The sequence below is a fragment of the Chelon labrosus genome (genome assembly GCF_963514085.1).
Source record: "Chelon labrosus genome assembly, chromosome: 18".
In the NCBI taxonomy this organism is placed as follows: Eukaryota; Metazoa; Chordata; class Actinopteri; order Mugiliformes; family Mugilidae; genus Chelon; species Chelon labrosus.
In genome coordinates, this window is record NC_140351.1 from 11729159 (window position 1) to 11744871 (window position 15713).

The window sequence follows — 15713 nt, forward strand, 5'->3', positions numbered from 1 at the left end:
ATCTCAGTGACTGTAGCTGTTGCAGAGGGGTGCACTGGAGCAGAGATTTCAGGTCTTAGTGGTGCGGTTAACCACACTTGTGGTGCATTAACTACACTTCACTCACCATATTCACCAACTGATGACTTTCGTTTTTCAGTGACATAATTAGAAAACCTCACGCTGGCATTATTATATCCGTTAACAGAATGACTTATGGAGCTATTTTAAAAAATAAAGGCTTCCACTTTTATTAAAAAAGCGCACATACATGTGATGCTCTGGGTTTGAGACACTGATCATGTAATCTCACAGCCCCCTGATTGGAGTCCATCTAGGGTTATTTGTTTCTAAAACCTGGACTCAAACAAGTCCATTTGTCTTCATTTTCGAAGTTTTACCAGTCATCCAAGTTCTAAATGACAAGTGGAAAGTGTAGGTTTTTATTTGCGTGGTGCACATCTAGACCCTAGACATGTGAGTTCTCTATACCAGGGGTTCCCAAACTTTTCCATGCCAAGACCAAAATATGTAAAGAAGCATCAACGTTTAGAATGTTTTTTCTTACTTTTATTCACTATTCAATAACTATTACATTTGTTAAGCATAAGTGCTGCCTCATATTTTCTGATTTTAGTTGGCCAATATTTTATAATATGGTTACAAATAATTAGATTATATTTTTATTTTATTTTTGCAGTTTTGTTTTCTTATCTTACTCCAATTGTCTGAGGCGCCCCCCTAGCGCCCCCTAGCGGCCTCCACTTTGAAGACCACTGCTCCATACTATAGGGTTGTACTATATTAGTGCTTCTCTAGTGCCTGATAACACTCCGCCCTCACTCCCTGTTTTCTCTATGTTCTATTTAATGAAATACAAAACTATTTTTAAAACATCATCTGGACACTACTGTCATTCAGCCTTGAAATAGGAAAAACTCTGTCTCGGATAGTTGGTTATTTCTGAACTGGTTCATTTCAGGGAGACTCTACAGTTGTGGGGACGAGTAAACTGAGGAACCTGTACGAGCGCTTTGAGGAAGAGCTGGGACGGAGACAGGAGCGAGCCAAGGATGCTCGACCGAAATGGGAGCCACCCAAGACCAAACTGGACGAGGATCCAGGTCCGATGCAAAGTATAACTAGTTGGGTATAATATTGAACATCAGTGTCATTTGAATGCTCTTTATTGTGTGCTTGTGCATCATTGTTTTTAATACATTAACTTTGTTTTTTTTTAACCTCACAGCCCACATGTTTTATTCACCTGCGGCACTGAGCGATAGACTCCCTTAATTAAAACCTGCTCGCGCTCGTTGCCGTGTTTGCAAATAACAGTCAACATTTAATACATCTGTTGACACCCTTCTGTTATTGACATGCATAAAAACGTGCCGTCTTCTCAGCGGCGTCGCGGTGCGGCAGAGATTAAGTTAAGTGTTCATGATGCTATCTGCAGGGCTGTCTGCCTGATTGTCTATTTCAGTGCTGCAATAATATAAATCTCACTCAGGGAGATCTAATTTGCTAAATATCTTGCTCTGGGCACCGACTTCACAACCAAGTGCTCGAGTTAAAACGCTGATAAAAATGGAAGGCTTTGCTTAGCTGAGAGCCACAAACCGTTCAGCTGAATGGTAATTATAATCCTCAGTTTAGTGTGAGGTTTCTTTTCGGTTAGGGGGAAACGATAGGGCGCCAGATGCTCTGCTCTGGCAACAGCTCTGTTCTTTAAATCTCACATCTGCATTTGCGGCTGCATTTGGCATGAAGCATTTGAACAATAAATTTAACATTAAGTGTGTTCTAATTAGGCGAGAGATCTGAAACTTTGCTGTATCATCGGCATCGTGTGGGTTGTTATTCCCCTGCAGGAGCTGGAAGAGGCGGAGAGCACGCACTTTGAAACCTTTCTGACAGTTTGAGACTTTATGTTGTGTAATACAGCTGAGCAGGGCAACTTAACCGCTCGACCAGCCCCGGCTCACCGCGCTGGGTTCTAGTCGTCAGCACTATAACGCTCCCATGATTAAGGTCCTTGTGGCGCTTTGATTTCAGACGACAGCAGCAGTGAGTCAGACTGTGAGTCAGACGGCGAAGGAAGCACCTGCTCCAGCAGCTCTGACTCAGAGGTTTTTGATGTCATCGCCGAGATCAAGAGAAAGAAAGCTCACCCTGACCGGCTGCACGAAGAGCTGTGGTACAACGACCCTGGACAGGTCGGTCCGTCTTAACAAAGGAGGGGTTTAGATGGATTGTTCTTTCTTTTTACAGCAGTTTCAAACGTTTCTGACAAGTGTCGAAAAGAATTGCTCCATTTGAACACCCTTGAATTCAAGAATTTATTCAGAATTCCTCAGCTTTAACAAAAATATCTATAAGACTATACCAGCACCTTTAATTTAACCATTACACTCGCATATTTGAGGAATTTTTCAACTAACCTTATGCACTCAGCCAAGATATGATCCTAAAAGGAACTGTTTTGTGCTGAAAATGAACTGAAAGAAACAAACAAAACATACCATACCACGACTATAACGTTAGAAATCAGTTTGTAGTACAGATATTAAAATACCATTTAGATCTGTGTGAACTACACATGTCTATTTTATGACAGCATGGGCAACTTTTGGTTGTGAACTGCCATTATGTATCTTAACAGTCTTAAACGTCAACAGATTTGCAACAAACTGTGACTTTCTCCAACTACTTTAAATTGGCACACATCAGCAGGGTGAAAAAAAAATGATTTGCTGTTGACTATTCCACATTATTTTCCAAACAAAACTCCCGTAGGGGTTGGCCACAAGGAGTCTCACCCCTTGTGGCCAACCCCTATGGGAGTTTTCTACAGAGTCTATACATATAGAAATATTGCTCCGACACTGAGCTCAAAACTTCAAACTTCAGTAGAGAAGTTAAGGTCAGGAGCCTGCAGTTTAGAGATGTAAAATGTTGAGTGGACCCTGTGTTGTACATGGCGAGCGAAGCGGCCGTGTCTGATTTACGTATTTTCTTTCTGTCCAGATGAATGATGGTCCCCTGTGTAAGTGCAGTGCCAAGGCCAGACGTACAGGGATCCGCCACAGCATCTACCCAGGGGAGGAGGTATGACACGGCGTGAATAAATCACCCTTTTATAACCTTGAAGTCGTGCCGGCACAGGGGCACGGGTATTATTCTAGTCGGCCTAAATGTATTCTCAATGCAGAGGCCGTTTTCTATCCCGGTGAAGGGACTGTAAGTCAGATTGTATCGTCGCAAAGAACCAGATGACAATATTACATCTGGAAGAACACTTTCTTCTCAGATACTTTCGTATCTGATTTGCTTTTCTTTGTTTTGTAATGTTAACTCCCACCTCCAACACATTTTGGGTTGTCGCCGTTATTTTCATGCACTGATGAAAGTTACAGATTGCCCACTGAATCCTAAATGAGTGTGTTAACCTATGGCATCGCCTTTTACATGTTAATATTATTTTAAAGTTATTTTCTATCGGATAATCAACGTCTGTGAGAAAATAAACGTAAAGGGCTGATGAACTAATTGTTGAGTCTTTAGTCTCTTAAACTGAAGCTATAGCCCTCTCCACAGTTGCACCGGTTCGATTCCCACCTGCAACTTTTCCTGCATGCCACCCCCTCTCTCTCTCTCTTTACCTTTTACTTTGTGTCTCTCTCTTCACTTACAACTTTCCAATAAAGACACAAAAAGACCGAAAAGTAACTTTAAAAAAAAAGAAACAGTCACGAGTTAAAGCCCTAAAAGCCTTTGACACTTAGACTTTATAGTCTGTCCATTAAGTGTGACCATTTATCTTGTGCTTCCTTTCCAGCCCGTGAAACAGTGCCGTCCAATGAACAACAACGCAGGGAAACTGTTCCACTACAGGATCACCGTGTCTCCTCCCACCAACTTCCTGGTACGACTTTGTCTCTTTCGTCAGGACCCTGAAAATGAAAGAAGAGGCACTCACAGACATCTCACTATGCATAACATTATACAGTAAATCTCTAATGCTAGTACTATTATATACACAATACCTTAACAATCTTAAAGTCGAGCCCTTAAGAGTGTTGATAACCTTTAAAGATATTTTACTGCGTGTTTTAAGCAGTGTCATGACAGTGGCAGCTGTGTTTACATTCACAGCACGAAGCTACATTACGTTGAACTGTGTGTGTGTGTGTGTGTGTGTGTGTGTGTTTGACTGCTCCTGCTGTTTTCTGTTCCAGACCGACAGGCCGACTGTGATCGAGTACGATGACCACGAGTACCTGTTTGAAGGCTTCTCTCTTTTCTCCCACACGCCTCTCACTAACGTAAGCCTTCTTTGAAATGTTAGCGGTGCAGCCAATAAGCCGTGAATGTTCCCCCAACGTAGAATCAGGTGTTTGTTTGTTTTGTTATGTTTTAACGGTAAACGGTGCGTGTCACTTTACCGTCATTTTTCTCTTTTAGGCTCATGTTTTTGTTTTTTTTATATTTTACGTTATTTATTCGCTTGCTTGGAGTCAACAGTTCCCTTTAAGTTTTATTTTTGGAGTGCCACACTGAGCTTTCTCTGTTTTATTTGCGAGTGTCACATTAAACCTCACAAACAAAACAATCTGACTGAGGATGCTCACAGTTTCACTTTGAGGAAATTATTTCATACTCAAAGGCATAAAACAAGCCAAGATTAAAAGCTCCTCTGATAGACACATTATGGATAAACCTAAATATTAAACAGTGATTAAGACTGCTGGATTATTGGACGTGGTAACATCTCAACACTAGTGCTTGTCGACCTTCAGGAAAATTTTAAGAGTTAGAGTCTTTTACATCGCTCTTGCACACCATTAATTTTTACAGTTACGTGTCTCCTTAAAGTGAAAACCGAACAGAAAGCTGGCTCCCTGAATGTCAGAAACACTCTCTTTACCTGGAATAGGTCATCTTGTAAACCCTAACACTAAAGTTTGGCTTGAGCTTCAGCGTCTCTGTTTGAAGTACAAACAGAAACTCAACAACGCTGACTAGCCATCGACTAGTGGCGTAATAACTGATGCTGACACATAAGTTTTAACACAGCAGATCCTTTGCTTAAACCGGTGTGGTGCCACAACACTGAGCTTCAAAACTGCTCTTCACGGGAACCCACGGGTGACCTCATGGAGGGTTTGTCCATCACTATGTACAGATAATAGTTGCATCATGAGTTTAAAAGAATTCATTAATCTCTGAGAGGGTGCAGTGATTTAATTAAAATAAAACAAAATTAGTTTCTGTAGAGTTTTAATGCTTTTTTCCATGCGTGTACATATAATTAAATATTCACATTAATATGTATTTATTCATGTCCAGGTATTCCGCATACATCTACCGTGAATTGTATTTTCTCCTCTGCCTCATGGGTGAAGGTCTCCTATGTAAAGAAGATCAGTTTTATTACCTCCCCATATGTAATGTACATAGACCAGCTGCACTCAAAAAAGTCTTCATTGGCCCCTTATAGAACACCGTCCTCCTCCTACGTGCCTGGCAATGAACATCATTTATGTCAGAGTGAAAAATCCCCCCCTCCCTCCTCCTCCTCCTCCTTTAGCTCCACTCTCCTCAAAAATAACTTCAAATCGGCTTTTGGCTCGGGGTCGGCTCCTTTGTTGCTTGGACAAAGTGCTCCCCTCTCAGTTGGCTGACCTTGTCGCGGAGTCCTCTCCCTCCCTTTTGAAGGCCCATCAGTAACTGTCAAGCATTAGAGATGTCGCGACTTAAAAGGACCTCTCTTTCTGTAGCTATTCGAGCCGGGCCCCGACTTTTATCCCAGAGAGGAAGTTTAAAAGGAGCTAAAAATCGACAGGGGATCACCAAACCTCCGCCAAAAAAAAAATAAGAAAAAAAAAAAAATTGTGTGAATATATTTGTGTCCTGATATATATGCGTGTGCTTGTGTCTGCCTGTGTGTTTTCTCCCTCGTGTTTGAATAATAGAGTACTTGGTCAATATCCGTCCAGCATGAAAAGAGCCCAGAGGATTAGGCGTGATTTGAACTGGATAATTTAAGCGGCCCTTGTTAAAAGCCGGGGTAAAAGCTTCATGGCAGCGCGGGGATTAGGAACCTCGGAGCATGGCGATATTAGCCCCCTGCTAGTTAGCCGCTGGGATGGGCAAGAGTGAACGTGGCTCCCAGGTTAATCTTTTAAAATGGACCCCCGCGCTCCGACAACAAAGACCGTGTAACTAGGGAGATTAAACACAGAGGGGCAGGCTTATCTATTTAGGAAGATTTGAGTTACTTAATTTTCAAGAGTCAGGTGCAGGCCCGTGTGTGCGGAGGCATGTCATTTGCAGGAGTGTTTGCACATGCCCAGGTTTTTAAATTTACCATGTTTTTACTCATTTTCCGTGCAAGCACTCGACGGCGAGCTGGCTCCACAGAAATAAAAAAAAAAAAACGAGCTTTTAACGAGTTTCCTTGAAAAGCTGTAACCTCTGCCTAACGCCATGGTAATGAGTCGGTCTGTCCTTTCTTCTCCACGTCCTCTCTCCCTTTCATCATCGCAGATTCCATTGTGCCGTGTGATCCGCTTCAACATAGATTACACCATTCACTTCATAGAGGAGATGACACCGGAGGTCAGTAAAACCCCACTTTATCTCCAGCTCTTTTTCTCCCCTTTCTCACCCCTTTTGTTTTTATCTCAAGCGGCTGAGCCTGAGCACGGCTGAGCCACGTGTAACCCTCGCACCCTCGGTGCTTGGGTGAGCGAAGGTGCTAATCCCTTTAGAAGAAGGGAAGAAAGCTCAATTTTGACCCGCTGAGGTTGATTGTATCGATAAGGCGGCTTATGTGATAAAGTCGGAGAACTGGATTTACTTATCAGTCATATCTACATTAAGGTACTCTTTGTGGTGGCATGCTTGTACTGTATTCTCACATACTGCTGCTATCAAACACTTTCTCTCTCTCTCTTGCTCACTGTTGTGTTCAGAACTACTGTGTCCGGGGCCTGGAGCTGTTTGCCACCTACTTGTTCCAGGATATTCTGGAGCTTTACGACTGGAACCTGAAAGGTACACCTCCCTGGACTTTTGTCCGTTTTACAGACATTACACGCATATGGCAGGCAGTGGCAGCTTCACACAGCTTCATAAATGATTGTTGCTCACAAATTGCAAACAGTCCTACCGGGCTCTGTCGTGTTCGCGCAGTGCGACATCAGCTTTGACAGTGAAACGTGTCAAAATGAGAAGCAACAGAAATGAAGCAAGACCTTGAATGAATGTTATTCTTTATTTTTTCACAGTTTATACAGAAAAACTGTAATGTAAAGAAGCGTAACCTCAAGCCACAAATACACGTGTATCTACTCGTGGCTGTTTCTTGTTGGTTATTTGCTCGATCAGTCTTTTAGGGTCATGACACACCAAACTGACAGTCGGCCGCTTTCCCATTTTGGGCTCTTGGTGGGCGCCCGTAACCCTAGCTTTTCCTGTGTGAGCTGCACGGTTGGAGCTAGTTGGAGCCCTGTCGCTGTTTTTTTTAGCCAATCCAGCTCTGTGCATCAGCAGAAAAATGAATTGGTGAGAGATCTCTCTGGTTAGCAGCTTAGAAAACCAGCGCACAGGAAAGTTAAAGGACACACAGGAGGCTCCTCTCATTTTGCATCTCTATCTATTCTGAACATTCAGACATTTTCACAGCATGATCATCTAGAATGAATAAACTGCAGACCAACAGATGAGGGTGATTCAGGAGAGTGCAGCTCTGTGTGACGCTTTGAAGCTCTTTGTGTTTGTAGCAGTGTGTTCAAGTGGCCAAGGTCCAGACACGGGCGGCGTGAGGCAACGTCATAGTCGTTCCTTTGTTACCAGCAGCTATTTTCACTCTCCATGTGAAAATAAATGACTCTCCACACCAATAGGTGGCAGTAGTCTGTAATCAAAAGGGGAAACGGGAAGAGATAGGCCAGGAGATAGCAAATCAACTTTATTTACGTGTGTATAGGTACACACATAAAAGGAATTCATCCAGTTGAACATTTCAAGAAGCAGGCAGCCTTACAAGGTGTCCAGGGAGCATTTTAATTTAATTTTTATGTGCTTGGCTTGCTTGAGTCACCTCAGCCATGGACATATCCCTGAGCTGCTCCTCTAACCACTATTCCACAGCCCCCCTAAACCGTCGTACAGAGCTGGTCTCTCCTGACTCATGCCGATCAGTCGGTCTCCAATTTTTTCATTCTGGATGATCATGTTGTTGTGAACATATTTATGTATTTAAACATTCAGATAAGATGAGGATTTAAAATGAACTGTTTTCTTATTTTTTGCCACATCGGTTTCTTTTCTTGTGCGCTGATTCGCTAAGCTGCACAGCCAATCGGAGCGCTGAATTTAGCCCCAAAATACATGAAAATATTTGTCACTTGTCATAAAAAAAGGTCCATTTGTGTCCTCCTCGCTTTATCGCCAAATCATTATAAATTTACACTCGCACTCTTGTGTGAAAAGCATGTTAGAGTTACAGCATTAAATATTGTGTTCTGCTTGAAATAATAATAAAAAAAACACCAAAATGTCTTTCTTCCAGGTCCTGATCCTGAGAACGAGTCCTCTGGATGCCAGCAGTTTCACTTCATGCCCCGTTTTGTCAGATTCTTACCCGGTAGGACTCTAAACAACCTACACACAACCTGTCCTGCTTTCTTTTGTCATCTGTCTCCCTCTGGTGGTCCTCACTTCTCGCATCCTGTCACGCTACATAAAAGGGAAAAAGGAGCCGCGTGTCTGTAGCAACATCTGCTCTGAGCATTTCTGCACTCACTGATGCCGATAGTTGTGGCGTGTCCTCGGTCGAATGAGCGCCTCAGCTGCTCGGCGTGGCGTTCATCTTTGATACACATGATGGTGCTGCTGCACTGTGATATTACTGCGGTGTTTGTTATGACAGCCGTGCCACCTACCTTCTTTCCATCACAAAAAAAACCAAAAAAACAATTTCTCTCCTAGCTCTCCCAATTTAGTCAGCTACAAACACTTATCTGCCTCTTTTACAAAAGCACAAACAGAAAAATCCAATGTTTCTGATTTGATCTGTAAAGAGACGGAGAGTGAGAAGAAGCAGGGAGTTACACTGAGAGCATGATGAGGGTGGGTGTGTGTGTTAAAGTTACAGCGTGTGCATTTGTTTTAGTGCATCCCTGACTGGGAGAGAGCAGTGGATTTTTGTGTGTCTGGTCATCTGAACACTGGTAAATGGAGGTCAATCAATTTTGCCAGAGTGTCCATTAAACTGCCTCTATTTGACCCGGTTGATTACAAGCTTGTCCTCGGGCCCGGATTTCTCCGCGCATGCATTTGCGTGCGTCCCTCTGCGTATTTCAGAATTTGTAATACAGATTGGAATGCTATTACAGGCGTGTCATTATGTGCCTTCACGTATTGCTTGCCATCCGACCTTGTGTCAGTGCACCCGTGCTTTTTCCTCAACAATGTGATAGTGGTGCATGGGAACATTTTCACAGTGTGTAATAAAAAAAAACGAGTTTGCAGAGGTGAGGCGGATGAGGTGCTTATATAAAAACAGAGATTTTCTCCTTTGTGATTTTGCTCCAAGGATTTTCAACAGCGGTAGAATGCAATGTCCACACTCTGCATTCTGATTGGTGAAATAGTCAGCCTTGTGAAAGGCGTCGGTTTCATTCCACAAACCGTAGGTTTTGCGTTTATTTCAATTAACTGTGGATATCTGGTGAACTCTGTTTCTTTTCAGGGTACTTTCCATGCTTCTGTTCATTCAAATATAATTTTTTTTTTCTCGTTCCTGTTCATAAATTATCTTAGATGGCGGGAAGGAGGTGCTGTCGATGCATCAGGTGCTGCTCTACCTGCTACGCAGCAGCAAGCCCCTGGTCCCCGAGGAGGAGATTGCAGACATGCTGCAGTGGGAGGAGCTGGAGTGGCAGAAATATGCGGAGGAGTGCAAGGGCATGATCGTCACAAACCCGGGCATGGTGAGGCCTCCGCTTCTCCGTTACGACCAGAGGTGGCTGTGTCTGACGTTTCAAGGACGTTTGTCGCCCCCCCCTTCCCCGCCCCGCCAGCCCCCGACACTGTAGGAGTAAGGCTGTTCCTGTTGGCCTGTGACACCGGCGGCCTCACCTATTATCCCCAAGGACGTTTGTTGTCATCGACACTGTTCGGGCCGAAAGCTTTTATGTCACGATGAAGTTGGTTAACCTTCTTGTCTGGCCCGTATTTTAAAGGATGTACAGTAATTGTGTCTGGGTAAAGGTGAAGATGTCATAGCTAGCTAAAAGGTTGCATATGAAGAGCGAATATGATTGTGTAACCTTTGGTGTGGGTGAGTTATTGAGTCAACGACTGTTCCTGGCAGGACTGAATTGTTGCTGTCAGAGTTTCCAGAGAGTGGGTGTTTAATAGTCTCCTATCCCTAGACTCAAGTTAAAGATTAGACTGCCAGTCAAACAAAGACCATTAAAAAGGTCATAGATGGAGCTTGTTTGGGGAAAATAGACCTGTCTGAGGGCAGTGGTCGACAATGCACGCCTTGCTCCTTTTTTACAGTTCATTTTTATATAAACGAATTAAAAAAACTAACCACTTATCAGACAGATCTGAGTATTTGTAATCCCAGATTTGGTGAATCAAGGATGTTGTTGCAAGCGTGGAAGTCAAAAACCAAGCAGTAGCTGTTCTTTCAGTGCGAGGAGGCCCAGCTCAGTCCGTACATGTGCTTATTTTGTAATCTCATCTGCCACGGTGAACGTCAAGGTCACACGCCCAAAAGAGCCCGATGCCAATCAAACATGGCGCACTCGTGGGTGATTATTTCACACAGTGGAAGGGCTCTGCAGTACGAGGCCGCAAATGCCTTTAACCTTCAATTAGTTATGGCGCGTTAAATCGTAGGTGAAGACGCGGCGGATGCTACGCGGCCTTGCATATGTGAATCAGCCTTTACAATGTGTTTGTGGGGGATTGTAAACAGGGCAATCATCGAGCCGATCCGACCTGATCACGTTGCTCTGAAGGCAGAGTCGAAGCTGGCTCGTGACCTCTCGCGCTCGAATCAAAGTTTGTATGCAGGCGGCGACGAGCGAACGCGGCTAATGTCAAGGTGAGCCCGAGCCTCGAGCCATCTGCCGCGCAGATCAGCATGCCTTATACTACAGCCCCTTCCTCTGATCTCGCAAAACGCCTGACAGGCTAACTGTGATTTGGGAGTCAGCTGAGGACATGTTGCTTGTCAATCTCCTCCGATAAGGGCGTCAGAAGTTGGCTCGCCATCCCTGACACCACTTTATCATTGTTGTTCTCCCACTACAAGGAGAATCTGGGCCTCATTACGTTCCTCTGACAGATGACCCTTGTGCTGTGGATTATTTGTTATATCACAGACTGGTAGCAGGTGATTGAATGATGGCTGCCTTGTAGCTATATAAATAGGTTTGTACTGTTACATGACTCACTCTGCTGACTTCTTTCCTCCGTAGAAACCGAGCTCGGTGCGCATCGACCAACTGGACAGGGAGCAGTTCAACCCAGACGTCATCACCTTCCCCATCATCGTTCATTTCGGGATCAGGCCTGCTCAGCTGAGCTACGCCGGAGACCCTCAGTAAGATCACACACACACGCACAATCACACATGCACTTGGGCATACAGAGAAACATAAATATCAACCACCCATACAGCTCTATCCCCACCCGCTGTGTACCGTCTCCCTCGTTCCCACCGCTCCTTATTCACCGCCGCTCTCCCAGGACACCGTGACGGCAGAACAGCTCGTGTCTCGCGAAGAGGGGGAGGATGAGAGTGGCGTACGTCGAAGGGGAAGGGGCCTAGACGGATGGAGGGATGAGAAAACGAGTTTGGCGTGACATTTTCACATGCGCCGTCACGGGTCCCAGGTTTCCGGCGGGCGCCTCGGCGGTGGGAGCTGCTGCGGTTTATGTCTCGCAAATAGCAATGTAGCATACACACAGCACAGGGGGGGCAGCAGGGAATACTGTACTGTGCTGCTGCATAATTAACAAAAAGCAGCACGTTGGATCACGTGATCCGCCACCTCTGAGGTGTTCAAAGAGCGGTTATCGCGGTGTTCAAAGAGCAACAATGCCAAGCGCCAATCAAAAGTTGGCACACAACTTGGTTCATGCGCTCTGTGTCTAAATATAAACCTGTGGATTTTTTTATTTTTACTCAAATATGTGATCTGAGTCACAACAGTTGGGAGGAGGTGAAGGCAAATAGCGGTGATGAAGACGCAAACAAGAGGATGATCATTAGGAGATCCATTTAGGCAGGACTAGCTTGCTTCTTCCCTTCTACTAATGTACCATCTCCCCTGCCGTTACATTTAAGCTGCTGTCCGCTGAGCTCTTTCATCCCTGTGCACCCTGCTGCCATGTCAAACTTCTCAAAGCGGCAGACAACGACAAATTTATGGATGGACTGGGACATCATTAGCTGATGCAGAAATGAGTAGTAAGAGACCCGCGGAAAGGATTTCCTACCACTGCTAATGATGCGTGTAGCGAGGGCAGGAGTCGGTGTTGATTGCGGCGGCAGGAATGCCACAGAGAGGGAGCCTCGGACACAGCAGCGGCATATATTAACTCGGGAGACTGGAGGAGCTGGGTTGTCTTCTTCCCTTCACCTCCCTTCGCCCGCTGCGGACACACTCGTGTTCAGGGCTGCCACTCGAGCTCGGTCACGACCACTGAGGCAAGAATGATGACATGTCAGAGGTCAGGGAATGTAAAGGGAAGGGAGCAGGAGTGGAAGTTGAAGAGATGAAACATGAGAGAGATGTGATAGAATCACAGAGGGAGGGAAAGATAAAGAAAGGGATGCGAGTGGTTTGCAGAAAAGCAAAAGACGAATATCTGTAACCGAGGAGATAAAACCCCTTTTTAGACATGCTCTTAAATGTGCTGTCAGTTTTACATATCGGTCTCATTGAATAACTGTAACACTTCCCGAATTTGAATTGAATGCTGTTGCGTTCACGCCTCAGTGACATATGGATTCAGGGTGGCAAAGTCTCTTGTCACTCATGAGCCTGAAGCCGAGCACATCATTTACATACTGAGCTGTGATTGGGCCATTTTTTTTTTTTTCTCTTCTGACATTGCCACTCTTGAATTATTTTTAAATATTTCATCACTGTTTACCTTCATATTGGAGAGAATTCAACAGTAGTTCTCTTCCTCGGTAGTACTGTGGAAGAACAACTGTATGCGCTTCCATTTGATGAAAAAAAGAAGGCGGTTAATGTAATTGGCAGCTGTCGGGTGGTGTCTCCTGTGCGTCATTGGACATTTTATAAAGTTGAACCGTTCTCAACCAAGATCTTAAATTAATTTCCTTTTAAATATTGTTTTATTGTAAAAAGAAACTGGAATTATGTGAATTAGCCAGCTTTAGTGCTGCGTTCACAATACAAGCTGCATTGTTGAGGAGCCGGCAGTCGGGCATTTGCCGACATCGAGCAGTCTGTGGCACTGTGGTCTAAGCTACTAGTCGGGCCTTTGTCGGAAAACCTGTCAGTCGAACTTTTAAATGCACTAATATTCTCATGACACGATCATCCAGAACTAATAAAGTGTATAGAAACTGGTCCGCATGATTTAGGAGAGCCCGGTTTTATAGCTCTTCCTAGCCTCCCAGCTAATGTTAGCTCTTCCTGTTTTCCCTTTTGAATGAGGAATACAGACTACTGCCACCTGTTGGTGTGAAGCGTTATGTTCCGTATGTAGCTGCTGGACATTGGTTGTAGACTTTGAGGTATTTTCAAGTGCAGCATTTCTGATGGACAGGTGTGAAATTGGCATTAGAGTATAAAATGTACAGTATCTGAATTCACTTTTCATAGTTCTGTACAAAAACTTGTTGTCTAGTAAATGGAAAGGATCTCTAAAACTGTGACAAGCCGCTGGGAGCGTCTCTCATATTCACAGTTTACCAGTTGTTTAGCCGCAGCATCAGTTTGATGTCAGTATTTTCCAGCACACAGTTATGTTTTGCTGCTTTAAGCTCCGTTTTGTGCCACGTTTGCCAAATGCCGCGCGTAATGCCGCTCTATCCACGATGTTCTTATCATGTCTGAGCCATTACTGAACTTAGTAACTGAGACCCACGTAGAAATGCAAGAAAGCCATTACTTTAACAGATAGATGAAGCCAGCAATGTTCCATGCCTGAAAAGGGCTGGAGATACGGGAGGACGAAGGAGGAGGAGGAGGAGGAGGAGAGGTTGGGGAGGGGTGGTAAAGAGAAAGAAAGAGGCAGCATATGCTAATGAAAGCATGTGCAGAGAATGGCGAGAGCCGCGGCACTGCTACCCCGAGAGCACACAGCGGATCTGTGGAAAGGTCATTGGAGCGGATTGGGGACGAGGGGGCCTCCCAGGCTGGATAGACTTTCTCTCTCTCTTCTCTCCTTCTGTCTCGCTCGCTCTTTCTCCTTCTCTCTGTCTCTCGTCCGCTCCAGCTGCCTCAGTGCGGAGGTGGTGGTGAGCTGATAATCGGGGCGGTAAAGCCGTCTCATTCCCTCGTCTCAGTCTCTAATGAAGTCCCCGCTATTAAAGCTCTATAATTCTTCTATTCCGCAGTACACCCCCACGTCCCTCCTCTTCCTTCCTTTCTTCCGCCTCCCTCTCTCTCCTTCTGCCTCTCTTTATGCCTCTCTGCCTTTCTCTCCGTCAGTGCACCGTCCTCTCCCCAAAGCCCCACCACCTTACCCCTCCATCCCACCAATCATAATTGAATAACTCTGGGTAAATGAGGAGAAAGTCCCCTGAATGGGAGCAGAACGGTCACACTCGGCCCTCAGTGCATCAATCAGGAGGTCTGATTGAAAAGAGAGAGAGAGAGCGAGAGGGGGGACGGGGGGAGAGATGGAGGAGGTGGTGGTTAGTATGGTGGCTACATGTCACCTTGCCGATAACTCCCTGCCTCTTTTCACATGCAAATGACGGCGAAGACAATGAGGTTTAATAGAAAATGAGGACGAGGAGGTTGCGAGACGGCTCTCGAGTCATGTGTTAGGGCTGCTCCTGACGCTTTTTATTTTTAACCAACCAGCAAACAAACTAAGGCGGACGGCAAATCGTCAGTCAGAGCGCGCGTGAACCTCTGCTCACACTCCAAACAGTAGGGGTGTGAAAACACAGAGGTTCTTCTGTGTCCGCGGCCCTCGCACACAAGCAAGCTAATGCAATAATGGCCGCGGGCAAGTGTTAAATTATGTTTAATATCAGGCAAGCTGCACATGAAATATTGATGTGTTGTTTGCGAAGGAGGAGAGTGATGGGGGCGATGGACTCCTGTCAGCATGACACCTCCTTATTTACCGTCGGCAGGTACCAGAAGCTGTGGAAGAGCTATGTGAAACTACGCCACCTGCTGGCCAACAGCCCCAAGGTCAAGCAGATCGACAAGCAGAAGCTGACGCAGAGAGAGGTGGGTTGATGAAAACTATAGATTTTTCTGCTTCCTTTCTCTTCCTTGCTCTTGTTTTAACCAAGTTGGCACCTCACCTTGTTGTTTGTGGATGTAGCACAACAGGCTTTCAGCTAAAATATTTTTTATTCCTGCAGAAATGAAAGTTGCCGCTAAAAATTTTTTAGAAAATTACCACTGTTGCTATTATTCCTGCTGTGCACACTGATTCCACTGCTGCTGGAGATTTTTATTTAATGTTGTTTTTTTTCCCCC

General features: G+C 44.9%; 1 protein-coding gene across 2 annotated transcripts in view; it reads left to right on the forward strand.

Annotated features, from left to right (window-relative positions):
- drosha (drosha ribonuclease III) overlaps positions 1–15713 on the forward strand; it is a 91083-nt gene that overhangs the window by 3616 nt on the left and 71754 nt on the right. The window contains exons 5-15 of one of the 2 annotated variants that reach the window (XM_084565727.1): positions 962–1124; positions 2038–2198; positions 3010–3090; positions 3821–3907; positions 4221–4307; positions 6532–6603; positions 6960–7041; positions 8561–8635; positions 9814–9983; positions 11487–11611; positions 15359–15458. In XM_084565727.1, the coding sequence (XP_084421853.1) occupies positions 962–1124; positions 2038–2198; positions 3010–3090; positions 3821–3907; positions 4221–4307; positions 6532–6603; positions 6960–7041; positions 8561–8635; positions 9814–9983; positions 11487–11611; positions 15359–15458 (1203 nt within the window). The remainder of the gene's footprint in view (positions 1–961; positions 1125–2037; positions 2199–3009; positions 3091–3820; positions 3908–4220; positions 4308–6531; positions 6604–6959; positions 7042–8560; positions 8636–9813; positions 9984–11486; positions 11612–15358; positions 15459–15713) is intronic. The other variant, XM_084565728.1, reaches the window with a different exon arrangement.